Below are 14,318 nucleotides of genomic sequence, written 5' to 3' on the forward strand. Positions count from 1 at the left end.
TGAAAACACTGATGGAGATGGTACAAAAACTGCAGTCAGATAATCTACAGCTTAGAGAGGCAGTGAAGCAGAGACCAGCTCCTGTTGTCCCAGGTCCCTCTAACGGTGATGATTCTGGAGGTGAGCCGTCAGTTCCTAACCACCCAGGTGAAGTTCCCCTTTCCCCTCCTATAGCAGGGCGTTATGTGTTTGTGCCTAGAGAGCGAAAGTGCCCCAAGTTCTCCGGCAAGGCTTCTCAGGATCCCCTTAGGGTAGAGGAGTGGATAGAGGAGGCCCGGCGCTCATTAGGAGTCCAGCCTATGTCTCGTTCAGAGAAGACATTGTTTATATTTGATTTATTAGAGGGAGAGGCCAAAGCAGAGGTCAAGTTTCGACCAATCAGTGAGAGAGATGAACCAGAAAAAATCTTTACCATTTTACTCAATGCTTATGGGTGCTCTCAGACATACATCACCTTACAACAACAATTTTTTCAGCGACGGCAATTAGAGAGTGAGTCCTTGCGTGAGTATTCACATGTACTAATGTCCTTAATGGAGATGGTTAGGCGTAAATCTCCCTCATGTTTCCCCAACCCTGATTCTGTTCTGAGAGACCAGTTCATTGAGCATGTCAAGGATAACATGTTAAGGCGAGAACTACGACGCCATATGCGTCTTCACCCTAGCTCCTCCTTTCTGGATATAAGGGAAGAGGCCTTACGCTGGGTCGATGAGGGAGAACATACCAACAAGCTAAGACCTCGGGCGTATTCATGCAGTGCACAGGGAACGATTGAGCATGAGGCAGACCTCAACATCATCTCAGCCAGATCCACCACCGAGCTGAGTGAGCTAAAAGAGTGCCTTATTCGGCAACAGGCCCAACTAGATGCCATTATGCACCGCTTGAATTCGCCTTCACCGGGGGGACGTCCTGGACCCACTACCCATGCACCTCCATCCCGCCATCAACGTTCAGATCCTTCTTTTAGGCGAGGGGGTAGTGGTGCACGCACATCAGTCTTCCAGCCTCGATTCCAGCCAGATGGCACACCCATATGCATGCGCTGTAACCAGCCTGGACATCTGGCTAGAGTTTGCCAGACGACACTTCCTCAGTTACTGCGAGGGTTGCCACCAGCAGAGGGCGTAGCCATGCCTACAACAGCACCGTCGGAAAACTAGTACCCTCTGATGCCACAGCCCAGGCATCAGAAGGGGTCATGTCGGGCAAAGACCAGCAAACATCACAGAAACTTCTCGGTAACTGTCCAGTGGTGGAAGTCTTAGTAGAGGGGCTGGCTGTAACTTGTCTTTTGGACACCGGTTCTATGGTGACCACCATCACGGAGGAATTCTTTGAGGAGTACTTACAGCCCCGCCTTCAGACACCCTTACAACCATGTAGCTGGCTCACCTTGAGGGGCGCCAATGGCTTAGAAATACCTTATCGTGGTTATGTTGAACTGGAAGTTCAAATCTTGGGCAAGGTCCTGCCAAAGATGGGTATCTTAGTTGTAACAGCCACTCCCGATTCGACTGTTCAAGCCCAGAAAAGACTTATTCCTGGCTTACTCGGCATGAATGTCATAAGTAGCTGTTACCAGGAGTTGTTTGTTCAGCATGGTCAGGCTCTTTTCCAGTCCTCCAATGTTCGCTCCGCTGGCAAGGGCTGGGTTCGTGCACTATCAGAGTATCAACACTTTGACCGCATGCTGGATACCGGCAGGGTGGGGCCGGTTAGAGTTCGATGTGGCCCAGCGGTTATGATTCCAGCAGGGTCCCTGCGTTTTGTGCCAGCAGTCTGCCATCAAGGTTTAGGTGCTACATTGTCATCTGCCCTGCTGGAGCCATTGTCCCCTGGGGGTAATCGGTTACCTGCAGACCTGCTCATCCCTTCTGCTTTCCTTCCAGTAGCCCATGGGACGGTTAATGTGCCAGTGGTAAACGTTGGTAGTCAGGATAAGTGGCTATGGCCGAAGACCATGTTGGGCGAGCTCTACATGGCCCAAACTCAGTCATCTGGGTGTCCGATACAATTCGATCTTCAAAGCCAGGATGAGGAACGAGTGGCCTTGATCCAGTCCATCGGGGTGGAGAGCACACCCCCGCCTGATTTCTCCCAACTGTCATGGCCAGCCCTATCCCCTTTGGAGAAGCAGGAGGCCCATGCTTTGCTAGTGAAGTATCAAGATGCTTTCAGTCAGGGTGAAACCGATTTGGGCTGCACCCCCCTAGTGCAACATACCATTCCACTATTGGATGATGCCCCTATTCGTCTACGATACCGCCGCTTACCTCCCTCTCAGTATGAGTTAGTGAAGTTGCATATCCAGGGCCTATTAGAACAACAAGTAATTAGGCAGAGTTGTAGCCCTTACTCTGCCCCGATCGTGGTAGTCCAAAAAAAGGATGGGGGTATTCGCATGTGTGTAGACTATCGCCAACTAAATGCAAAAACACGCAAAGATGCATACCCATTGCCTAGAATTGAGGAGTCCCTAGATGCATTGGCTGGAGCAAAGTGGTTTAGCACATTAGATCTTGCGAGTGGATACAATCAAGTCCCGATGGCCGAAAAAGACAAAGACAAGACCGCATTTTGCACGCCCTTTGGGCTTTTCGAATTTAATCGGATGCCTTTTGGGCTGTGTAATGCGCCTAGTACGTTTCAACGTCTTATGGAGAGAATATTCGGAGATAAAAGCTTCCATTCTTTACTGCTGTACTTGGATGACATCGTGGTATTCTCCACCTCCTTCCATCAACATCTGGAACGACTGGAAATGGTACTTAGCAGGCTTCAACAACATCGCCTTAAACTTAAGTTAACTAAATGCCATTTTTTCCAATCTGAGGTTAAATATCTCGGCCATGTCATCTCAGCCCACGGGGTTGCTACAGACCCAGAAAAGATCTCTGCGGTGTCAGAATGGAGGAGACCCACGAATATTACAGAGCTTCGTTCTTTCCTGGGTTTTGCCTCTTACTACCGGCGATTTGTGGAGGGGTTTGCGGGATTGGCAGCTCCATTACACGCCGTAGTGGGGAAAGTACAAGGGAGCAGAAAGAAACCCGGCTCCAGAGTATTGGGCCCCTTCAGTCAACACTGGAATGAGATGTGCGAGCAGGCATTCCAGCAACTTAAGACGAGGCTGGTGAGTGCGCCAGTATTGGGGTTTGCAGATTTCACCCGGCCATTTAGACTAGAAATTGATGCCAGCCACCAAGGATTGGGAGCCATTCTCTCACAAGAGATAGATGGGAAGTGTCGGCCTATAGCTTTTGCCAGTCGGGGTCTGCGGCCAGCGGAACGGAATATGTCTAATTACAGCAGCATGAAACTGGAATTTCTAGCCCTGAAATGGGCAGTAACAGAGAAATTTAGGGAATATCTGTTGGGTACCAAATTTACAGTTTACACAGATAATAATCCCTTAAGTTATCTCCAAACTGCAAAACTAGGGGCCATCGAGCAACGGTGGGTCTCCCAACTGGCATTGTTTAACTATGAGATCCACTATCGCCCAGGTACGGCGAATCGTAATGCAGACGCACTGTCCCGCTTGCCTGTATCGCCACTCCCGTCTCAGGCCCTAGCCACTTCAGGCATTGCTATTCCAGTTGTGGCCAAGCCAGTGATATGTACCGAGTCTGCTCTAGTTTCTGCTATAGATGCTGCCCCCATCCGTGCCCGTGCCGACCTGCTGACCTTGCAGACTGCTGACCCCCTGCTTAAGACTCTTGGCTGCTACTGGAAACAAGGGACTCCCCCTACAGGAAGAGAATTGGCCCAGGTACCTGAAGACATCCGTAGCCCCATGAGGAAGCTGGTCCAGCAGTGGTCTCGATTACATTCTATTGATGGTGTCCTGTATAGAAAGGTCCACTTGCCTCCACAGAGTGAGTTGGTGTTTCAGTTGCTCTTGCCAAAGTCCCTGCAGGCAGAAGTCCTCACCCTTCTACATGATAACCATGGTCATCAGGGAATTGAGCGGACGACAGACCTCATCCGTCAGCGATGCTACTGGCCTAAGATGAGGCACGACATACAGGCATGGTGTGCAAAATGTGACCGCTGCGCACTGGCTAAAGCAGCCCAACCCAAATTCCGCACTTTCATGGGCAGCCTTATGGCAACAAAGCCATTAGAAATCCTTGCCATTGACTTTACACAGCTGGAGAAAGCCAGCAACGGGCAAGAAAACCTCCTTGTAGTTACTGATGTGTTTTCGAAATTTGCGCAGGCGTACCCCACTGCTGATCAGAAGGCCAGTACAGTAGTAAAGACCCTTACAGAGAAATGGTTTTATACTTATGGGGTGCCCCAGCGCATACACTCTGATCAGGGCCGTAATTTTGAGGGAGAGTTGCTTAGGCGGTTATGTCAGCTTTATGGAATTACGAAGACTCGGACCACCCCGTACCATCCGGCTGGTAACGGACAATGCGAACGGTTCAACCGAACGCTTCACGATCTGCTTAGGACGTTACCACCAGACAAAAAAAAGAAATGGCCCTATGTCCTCCCAGAGCTTTTGTTCGCTTACAACACTACAATACACCAATCAACTCAGCACTCCCCATACGAACTCATGTTTGGACAGAAACCACGGTTACCAGTAGACTTTTTGTTGGGAAGGGAGGATGTGGCGCCAATCAACGGGGGCATAGAAGACTGGGTTAGCAGACACCAACAAGATCTGGCGGCAATTTACATCAATGCCCAGGATAAGTTGAAAGCTGCAGCTGCCTACCGCAATCGTCACCACTCTGAGGATGTCCCCTTACTATCCCCAGGCACATTAGTGTACCGGAGAAGCCACCCCCAAGGACGCTGTAAGATCCAGGATTGTTGGAACCCGACTGTCTTTGAGGTGGTCGAATGCCTGGACACTGGGGGCCGGGTCTACAAGATTAGACCACAGCAAGACCGGGAACCATGCTATAACATCCACCGCTCTGAGCTGAAGCCCATCCCGGGGAACCCAGCTATCCCAATACGTCCAGAGGTGAAGACCAACCGGCCACTGGAGACCCAGGGTGAACAGGACGGATCCAGTGAGGATGAATGCAGTATAGTAGCAGAATGGATGCCAACACTCATATATCCCATGTCCCAAATGGATTCGGAACCCTCACAGGACCACTCTACCATGAGGCCAGAGGATGTGATGGCAGAAGAGCCTTTGTTACCAACTGACTCACTTGGGGCAAACAAACTCCCCCACTTGGCAGCAGAATCGAGGTCTCCCAGTACTAGCCCAAACCATTCCCCAAGGCAGGCGGTTACAGGTCCCAGTCTAGGGTTAGAAGTAAGGCGTTCAACCCGCCCCAATGCAGGTCACCATCCCAACCCTTTTAACCTTCCACAGACAGCCATCAGTGAGATTAACCATCACAGTCCTAGTAATGGGGTTATGACCTCAATTTAAGGAAACATGTAATTTGGAATGACCACAATACACATTACATTTAGTGTAAGTCCTGTCACCGGGACGGCGCCATTTGAAAATTGGGGTGTATGTGACTGGTAGATCAAAAGCACTACATGTCCCAAGATTGTCCACGCTCCACCTTCACCTGGGGGGCATTACATTTAGTGTTAGTCCTGTCACCGGGACGGTGCCATTTGAAAATTGGGGTGTATGTGACGGGTAGATCAAATGCACTACATGTCCCAAGATCCTTGTCCATACTCCGCCTTCACCTGGCTGCGAGGCTGACCGGACATAGTGCGCTTGGGGTTGTTTTAAATTAATGAACCCGCGAAGACCACCTGTGCTGCCGTGTTGTCTTGTCTGTGGAATTGTTTGGTGGCGGCTTCCTCGTGGCTGTCTCTTTGAGAGCTCCTGCTGTGCTGTTCGTTAGGTTACAGAGAACAAGTCATTGGTATGTGTTATTTCTATCAGAGCGCTCAATATTTGCTCTTTATAGCATTCTGTTCATTATTAGTATTTAGGAATTTGTTGTCGCTTATCTCTGAGGCTACTGATTTAGCAGTGTAGCACCTTATTCCACTTTGTATTGTGTTTACAGCTCAACCTGGCATTGTGCGTGGGTTTTTCAGTAGCGCGCTTCATTGTGGTTTTGCCGGTAGCGCACCTCATCGTTGCAGCCTGTCTTATGGTGGGGATCGCTAATTTCCTGAACCTGGTAGGCATTCACTTTGAATGTGTTTCTGTGAATGTATTTCTTTGCCTAAGTCACATAAGATGTTCATTGTAATTATTGAATGGTTGTATGGCCTGTGCTTGACTTGGGTTTATTCTGATTTTGGGGTTATCATGCCGTTTTCTATATAAAATGCACTTCTCTTACTGGTGGCATAAGAGATTTTTAGAAAATGCTTCTTGCACAGGCTCTTAGTGGAAATGTGTTTAATCTATGTATGTTCATGTAGTGCTTTGCTGGTTTATTTCAGGAGAGTTGCTGTTTCTCTTCTCGCGCCCTCGTATACCAGCATAGAGCGGTTAATCACTGTTTTCCCCTCGCAATTAAAGTACGTTCGTAACAGGTGCCCACAATTTGTTATTTTGCTTAGTTTGAAATTTGTATGTTTTGTTTGTTATTTTCTTGGTATAGCTCTACGGTAGCCGCGCTGCTCCCTCTGTTGCGGGCTGAGTTACTTGCCTGTGACACCCAGACCTGAACCCCTTAGCAACTTCCCCCAGCCCTTAGGCTAATCATAGTGTGTGAGTGTGCAATTGTCAGTTGTCCATTTCGGGGTGTATTGCACTATTGATTGTATTGAAGAGTTTATGATTGCCCATGTTGGGGTGCATCACACTATGTTGGTTTTTGTGTGTAGTTAAAAGGTTGGGTTGTGTGTGAATTGCTTTGATATAGGCCCTCCCCTCCCCCCTGGTGCTCAGTCTGGGTGTTACGCCCTTCTGCCTTCACTAGATGGTGTATGGCCTAATACTCGCAACCATTTCTTAGCAGTAGCCATCTAGAGAGCTTTCCCCCCTCCCCTTTCCCCCCTTTTGGGTGGTGTTCCTCTAGCCTGCCACTAGGGTGGGAAATGCCCTTTTGTTATTTCGTTTGGACTAGAATGTTTATGGTGGGTGCCTGTTGCTATGTAACTTATGTAATAAAAGAGAAAAAAGCCTGGAACCTTGAAACCACAGTGTTGGTAAATAAAATCTATTTTTGTATTTTTGTAAACTCAGCCTCTGTCTAGTCATTAAGTTGTCTACCTTATGCGGGATATTATTCACAAATTGACCACAAGGTTACAATTGGCGCTGCGAGCAGGGTTACAGAGGCTGATTATGTCCAGTTAGTTTTTTTCTATTCTTGAGTTTAGAACTTGATTGCAATTGGGGGGAAAACAGTGGTTAAGCCGCAGGAAGAACATCGAGTCCGGATCCAGACAGAAGACTGCCTACGAGTCTACAGTCCCTGCTGCCTGCTCTCTCTAGTGAAGTGTGTGTTGAACTGTGTGACTGTTGCAGAATTCTGATTTGTATTGTTTTTTTGTTTTTTGTGTGTAGTACAGTAATTCGTCATCATGAGTAATGAGGAGTTGGCAGACCAGGTGAAAACACTGATGGAGATGGTACAAAAACTGCAGTCAGATAATCTACAGCTTAGAGAGGCAGTGAAGCAGAGACCAGCTCCTGTTGTCCCAGGTCCCTCTAACGGTGATGATTCTGGAGGTGAGCCGTCAGTTCCTAACCACCCAGGTGAAGTTCCCCTTTCCCCTCCTATAGCAGGGCGTTATGTGTTTGTGCCTAGAGAGCGAAAGTGCCCCAAGTTCTCCGGCAAGGCTTCTCAGGATCCCCTTAGGGTAGAGGAGTGGATAGAGGAGGCCCGGCGCTCATTAGGAGTCCAGCCTATGTCTCGTTCAGAGAAGACATTGTTTATATTTGATTTATTAGAGGGAGAGGCCAAAGCAGAGGTCAAGTTTCGACCAATCAGTGAGAGAGATGAACCAGAAAAAATCTTTACCATTTTACTCAATGCTTATGGGTGCTCTCAGACATACATCACCTTACAACAACAATTTTTTCAGCGACGGCAATTAGAGAGTGAGTCCTTGCGTGAGTATTCACATGTACTAATGTCCTTAATGGAGATGGTTAGGCGTAAATCTCCCTCATGTTTCCCCAACCCTGATTCTGTTCTGAGAGACCAGTTCATTGAGCATGTCAAGGATAACATGTTAAGGCGAGAACTACGACGCCATATGCGTCTTCACCCTAGCTCCTCCTTTCTGGATATAAGGGAAGAGGCCTTACGCTGGGTCGATGAGGGAGAACATACCAACAAGCTAAGACCTCGGGCGTATTCATGCAGTGCACAGGGAACGATTGAGCATGAGGCAGACCTCAACATCATCTCAGCCAGATCCACCACCGAGCTGAGTGAGCTAAAAGAGTGCCTTATTCGGCAACAGGCCCAACTAGATGCCATTATGCACCGCTTGAATTCGCCTTCACCGGGGGGACGTCCTGGACCCACTACCCATGCACCTCCATCCCGCCATCAACGTTCAGATCCTTCTTTTAGGCGAGGGGGTAGTGGTGCACGCACATCAGTCTTCCAGCCTCGATTCCAGCCAGATGGCACACCCATATGCATGCGCTGTAACCAGCCTGGACATCTGGCTAGAGTTTGCCAGACGACACTTCCTCAGTTACTGCGAGGGTTGCCACCAGCAGAGGGCGTAGCCATGCCTACAACAGCACCGTCGGAAAACTAGTACCCTCTGATGCCACAGCCCAGGCATCAGAAGGGGTCATGTCGGGCAAAGACCAGCAAACATCACAGAAACTTCTCGGTAACTGTCCAGTGGTGGAAGTCTTAGTAGAGGGGCTGGCTGTAACTTGTCTTTTGGACACCGGTTCTATGGTGACCACCATCACGGAGGAATTCTTTGAGGAGTACTTACAGCCCCGCCTTCAGACACCCTTACAACCATGTAGCTGGCTCACCTTGAGGGGCGCCAATGGCTTAGAAATACCTTATCGTGGTTATGTTGAACTGGAAGTTCAAATCTTGGGCAAGGTCCTGCCAAAGATGGGTATCTTAGTTGTAACAGCCACTCCCGATTCGACTGTTCAAGCCCAGAAAAGACTTATTCCTGGCTTACTCGGCATGAATGTCATAAGTAGCTGTTACCAGGAGTTGTTTGTTCAGCATGGTCAGGCTCTTTTCCAGTCCTCCAATGTTCGCTCCGCTGGCAAGGGCTGGGTTCGTGCACTATCAGAGTATCAACACTTTGACCGCATGCTGGATACCGGCAGGGTGGGGCCGGTTAGAGTTCGATGTGGCCCAGCGGTTATGATTCCAGCAGGGTCCCTGCGTTTTGTGCCAGCAGTCTGCCATCAAGGTTTAGGTGCTACATTGTCATCTGCCCTGCTGGAGCCATTGTCCCCTGGGGGTAATCGGTTACCTGCAGACCTGCTCATCCCTTCTGCTTTCCTTCCAGTAGCCCATGGGACGGTTAATGTGCCAGTGGTAAACGTTGGTAGTCAGGATAAGTGGCTATGGCCGAAGACCATGTTGGGCGAGCTCTACATGGCCCAAACTCAGTCATCTGGGTGTCCGATACAATTCGATCTTCAAAGCCAGGATGAGGAACGAGTGGCCTTGATCCAGTCCATCGGGGTGGAGAGCACACCCCCGCCTGATTTCTCCCAACTGTCATGGCCAGCCCTATCCCCTTTGGAGAAGCAGGAGGCCCATGCTTTGCTAGTGAAGTATCAAGATGCTTTCAGTCAGGGTGAAACCGATTTGGGCTGCACCCCCCTAGTGCAACATACCATTCCACTATTGGATGATGCCCCTATTCGTCTACGATACCGCCGCTTACCTCCCTCTCAGTATGAGTTAGTGAAGTTGCATATCCAGGGCCTATTAGAACAACAAGTAATTAGGCAGAGTTGTAGCCCTTACTCTGCCCCGATCGTGGTAGTCCAAAAAAAGGATGGGGGTATTCGCATGTGTGTAGACTATCGCCAACTAAATGCAAAAACACGCAAAGATGCATACCCATTGCCTAGAATTGAGGAGTCCCTAGATGCATTGGCTGGAGCAAAGTGGTTTAGCACATTAGATCTTGCGAGTGGATACAATCAAGTCCCGATGGCCGAAAAAGACAAAGACAAGACCGCATTTTGCACGCCCTTTGGGCTTTTCGAATTTAATCGGATGCCTTTTGGGCTGTGTAATGCGCCTAGTACGTTTCAACGTCTTATGGAGAGAATATTCGGAGATAAAAGCTTCCATTCTTTACTGCTGTACTTGGATGACATCGTGGTATTCTCCACCTCCTTCCATCAACATCTGGAACGACTGGAAATGGTACTTAGCAGGCTTCAACAACATCGCCTTAAACTTAAGTTAACTAAATGCCATTTTTTCCAATCTGAGGTTAAATATCTCGGCCATGTCATCTCAGCCCACGGGGTTGCTACAGACCCAGAAAAGATCTCTGCGGTGTCAGAATGGAGGAGACCCACGAATATTACAGAGCTTCGTTCTTTCCTGGGTTTTGCCTCTTACTACCGGCGATTTGTGGAGGGGTTTGCGGGATTGGCAGCTCCATTACACGCCGTAGTGGGGAAAGTACAAGGGAGCAGAAAGAAACCCGGCTCCAGAGTATTGGGCCCCTTCAGTCAACACTGGAATGAGATGTGCGAGCAGGCATTCCAGCAACTTAAGACGAGGCTGGTGAGTGCGCCAGTATTGGGGTTTGCAGATTTCACCCGGCCATTTAGACTAGAAATTGATGCCAGCCACCAAGGATTGGGAGCCATTCTCTCACAAGAGATAGATGGGAAGTGTCGGCCTATAGCTTTTGCCAGTCGGGGTCTGCGGCCAGCGGAACGGAATATGTCTAATTACAGCAGCATGAAACTGGAATTTCTAGCCCTGAAATGGGCAGTAACAGAGAAATTTAGGGAATATCTGTTGGGTACCAAATTTACAGTTTACACAGATAATAATCCCTTAAGTTATCTCCAAACTGCAAAACTAGGGGCCATCGAGCAACGGTGGGTCTCCCAACTGGCATTGTTTAACTATGAGATCCACTATCGCCCAGGTACGGCGAATCGTAATGCAGACGCACTGTCCCGCTTGCCTGTATCGCCACTCCCGTCTCAGGCCCTAGCCACTTCAGGCATTGCTATTCCAGTTGTGGCCAAGCCAGTGATATGTACCGAGTCTGCTCTAGTTTCTGCTATAGATGCTGCCCCCATCCGTGCCCGTGCCGACCTGCTGACCTTGCAGACTGCTGACCCCCTGCTTAAGACTCTTGGCTGCTACTGGAAACAAGGGACTCCCCCTACAGGAAGAGAATTGGCCCAGGTACCTGAAGACATCCGTAGCCCCATGAGGAAGCTGGTCCAGCAGTGGTCTCGATTACATTCTATTGATGGTGTCCTGTATAGAAAGGTCCACTTGCCTCCACAGAGTGAGTTGGTGTTTCAGTTGCTCTTGCCAAAGTCCCTGCAGGCAGAAGTCCTCACCCTTCTACATGATAACCATGGTCATCAGGGAATTGAGCGGACGACAGACCTCATCCGTCAGCGATGCTACTGGCCTAAGATGAGGCACGACATACAGGCATGGTGTGCAAAATGTGACCGCTGCGCACTGGCTAAAGCAGCCCAACCCAAATTCCGCACTTTCATGGGCAGCCTTATGGCAACAAAGCCATTAGAAATCCTTGCCATTGACTTTACACAGCTGGAGAAAGCCAGCAACGGGCAAGAAAACCTCCTTGTAGTTACTGATGTGTTTTCGAAATTTGCGCAGGCGTACCCCACTGCTGATCAGAAGGCCAGTACAGTAGTAAAGACCCTTACAGAGAAATGGTTTTATACTTATGGGGTGCCCCAGCGCATACACTCTGATCAGGGCCGTAATTTTGAGGGAGAGTTGCTTAGGCGGTTATGTCAGCTTTATGGAATTACGAAGACTCGGACCACCCCGTACCATCCGGCTGGTAACGGACAATGCGAACGGTTCAACCGAACGCTTCACGATCTGCTTAGGACGTTACCACCAGACAAAAAAAAGAAATGGCCCTATGTCCTCCCAGAGCTTTTGTTCGCTTACAACACTACAATACACCAATCAACTCAGCACTCCCCATACGAACTCATGTTTGGACAGAAACCACGGTTACCAGTAGACTTTTTGTTGGGAAGGGAGGATGTGGCGCCAATCAACGGGGGCATAGAAGACTGGGTTAGCAGACACCAACAAGATCTGGCGGCAATTTACATCAATGCCCAGGATAAGTTGAAAGCTGCAGCTGCCTACCGCAATCGTCACCACTCTGAGGATGTCCCCTTACTATCCCCAGGCACATTAGTGTACCGGAGAAGCCACCCCCAAGGACGCTGTAAGATCCAGGATTGTTGGAACCCGACTGTCTTTGAGGTGGTCGAATGCCTGGACACTGGGGGCCGGGTCTACAAGATTAGACCACAGCAAGACCGGGAACCATGCTATAACATCCACCGCTCTGAGCTGAAGCCCATCCCGGGGAACCCAGCTATCCCAATACGTCCAGAGGTGAAGACCAACCGGCCACTGGAGACCCAGGGTGAACAGGACGGATCCAGTGAGGATGAATGCAGTATAGTAGCAGAATGGATGCCAACACTCATATATCCCATGTCCCAAATGGATTCGGAACCCTCACAGGACCACTCTACCATGAGGCCAGAGGATGTGATGGCAGAAGAGCCTTTGTTACCAACTGACTCACTTGGGGCAAACAAACTCCCCCACTTGGCAGCAGAATCGAGGTCTCCCAGTACTAGCCCAAACCATTCCCCAAGGCAGGCGGTTACAGGTCCCAGTCTAGGGTTAGAAGTAAGGCGTTCAACCCGCCCCAATGCAGGTCACCATCCCAACCCTTTTAACCTTCCACAGACAGCCATCAGTGAGATTAACCATCACAGTCCTAGTAATGGGGTTATGACCTCAATTTAAGGAAACATGTAATTTGGAATGACCACAATACACATTACATTTAGTGTAAGTCCTGTCACCGGGACGGCGCCATTTGAAAATTGGGGTGTATGTGACTGGTAGATCAAAAGCACTACATGTCCCAAGATTGTCCACGCTCCACCTTCACCTGGGGGGCATTACATTTAGTGTTAGTCCTGTCACCGGGACGGTGCCATTTGAAAATTGGGGTGTATGTGACGGGTAGATCAAATGCACTACATGTCCCAAGATCCTTGTCCATACTCCGCCTTCACCTGGCTGCGAGGCTGACCGGACATAGTGCGCTTGGGGTTGTTTTAAATTAATGAACCCGCGAAGACCACCTGTGCTGCCGTGTTGTCTTGTCTGTGGAATTGTTTGGTGGCGGCTTCCTCGTGGCTGTCTCTTTGAGAGCTCCTGCTGTGCTGTTCGTTAGGTTACAGAGAACAAGTCATTGGTATGTGTTATTTCTATCAGAGCGCTCAATATTTGCTCTTTATAGCATTCTGTTCATTATTAGTATTTAGGAATTTGTTGTCGCTTATCTCTGAGGCTACTGATTTAGCAGTGTAGCACCTTATTCCACTTTGTATTGTGTTTACAGCTCAACCTGGCATTGTGCGTGGGTTTTTCAGTAGCGCGCTTCATTGTGGTTTTGCCGGTAGCGCACCTCATCGTTGCAGCCTGTCTTATGGTGGGGATCGCTAATTTCCTGAACCTGGTAGGCATTCACTTTGAATGTGTTTCTGTGAATGTATTTCTTTGCCTAAGTCACATAAGATGTTCATTGTAATTATTGAATGGTTGTATGGCCTGTGCTTGACTTGGGTTTATTCTGATTTTGGGGTTATCATGCCGTTTTCTATATAAAATGCACTTCTCTTACTGGTGGCATAAGAGATTTTTAGAAAATGCTTCTTGCACAGGCTCTTAGTGGAAATGTGTTTAATCTATGTATGTTCATGTAGTGCTTTGCTGGTTTATTTCAGGAGAGTTGCTGTTTCTCTTCTCGCGCCCTCGTATACCAGCATAGAGCGGTTAATCACTGTTTTCCCCTCGCAATTAAAGTACGTTCGTAACAGGTGCCCACAATTTGTTATTTTGCTTAGTTTGAAATTTGTATGTTTTGTTTGTTATTTTCTTGGTATAGCTCTATGGTAGCCGCGCTGCTCCCTCTGTTGCGGGCTGAGTTACTTGCCTGTGACACCCAGACCTGAACCCCTTAGCAACTTCCCCCAGCCCTTAGGCTAATCATAGTGTGTGAGTGTGCAATTGTCAGTTGTCCATTTCGGGGTGTATTGCACTATTGATTGTATTGAAGAGTTTATGATTGCCCATGTTGGGGTGCATCACACTATGTTGGTTTTTGTGTGTAGTTAA

At 48.9% G+C, this 14,318-nt stretch overlaps 1 protein-coding gene across 1 annotated transcript; it reads left to right on the forward strand.

Annotated features, from left to right (window-relative positions):
- The first annotated feature begins 1,204 nt into the window (after nt 1-1,204).
- On the forward strand, nt 1,205-14,127 carry LOC134063614 (uncharacterized). The gene is made up of 8 exons (XM_062519209.1): nt 1,205-5,296; nt 5,853-5,873; nt 6,021-6,137; nt 8,598-10,973; nt 11,844-12,818; nt 13,375-13,395; nt 13,543-13,659; nt 14,089-14,127. The coding sequence occupies exons 1-8, from the start codon at nt 1,205-1,207 to the stop codon at nt 14,125-14,127; spliced, it is 7,758 nt and encodes a 2,585-aa protein (XP_062375193.1).
- Nucleotides 14,128-14,318: the final 191 nt, after the last annotated feature.

Source organism: Sardina pilchardus, chromosome 18 (assembly GCF_963854185.1).
Source record: "Sardina pilchardus chromosome 18, fSarPil1.1, whole genome shotgun sequence".
Classification (NCBI taxonomy): Eukaryota; Metazoa; Chordata; class Actinopteri; order Clupeiformes; family Clupeidae; genus Sardina; species Sardina pilchardus.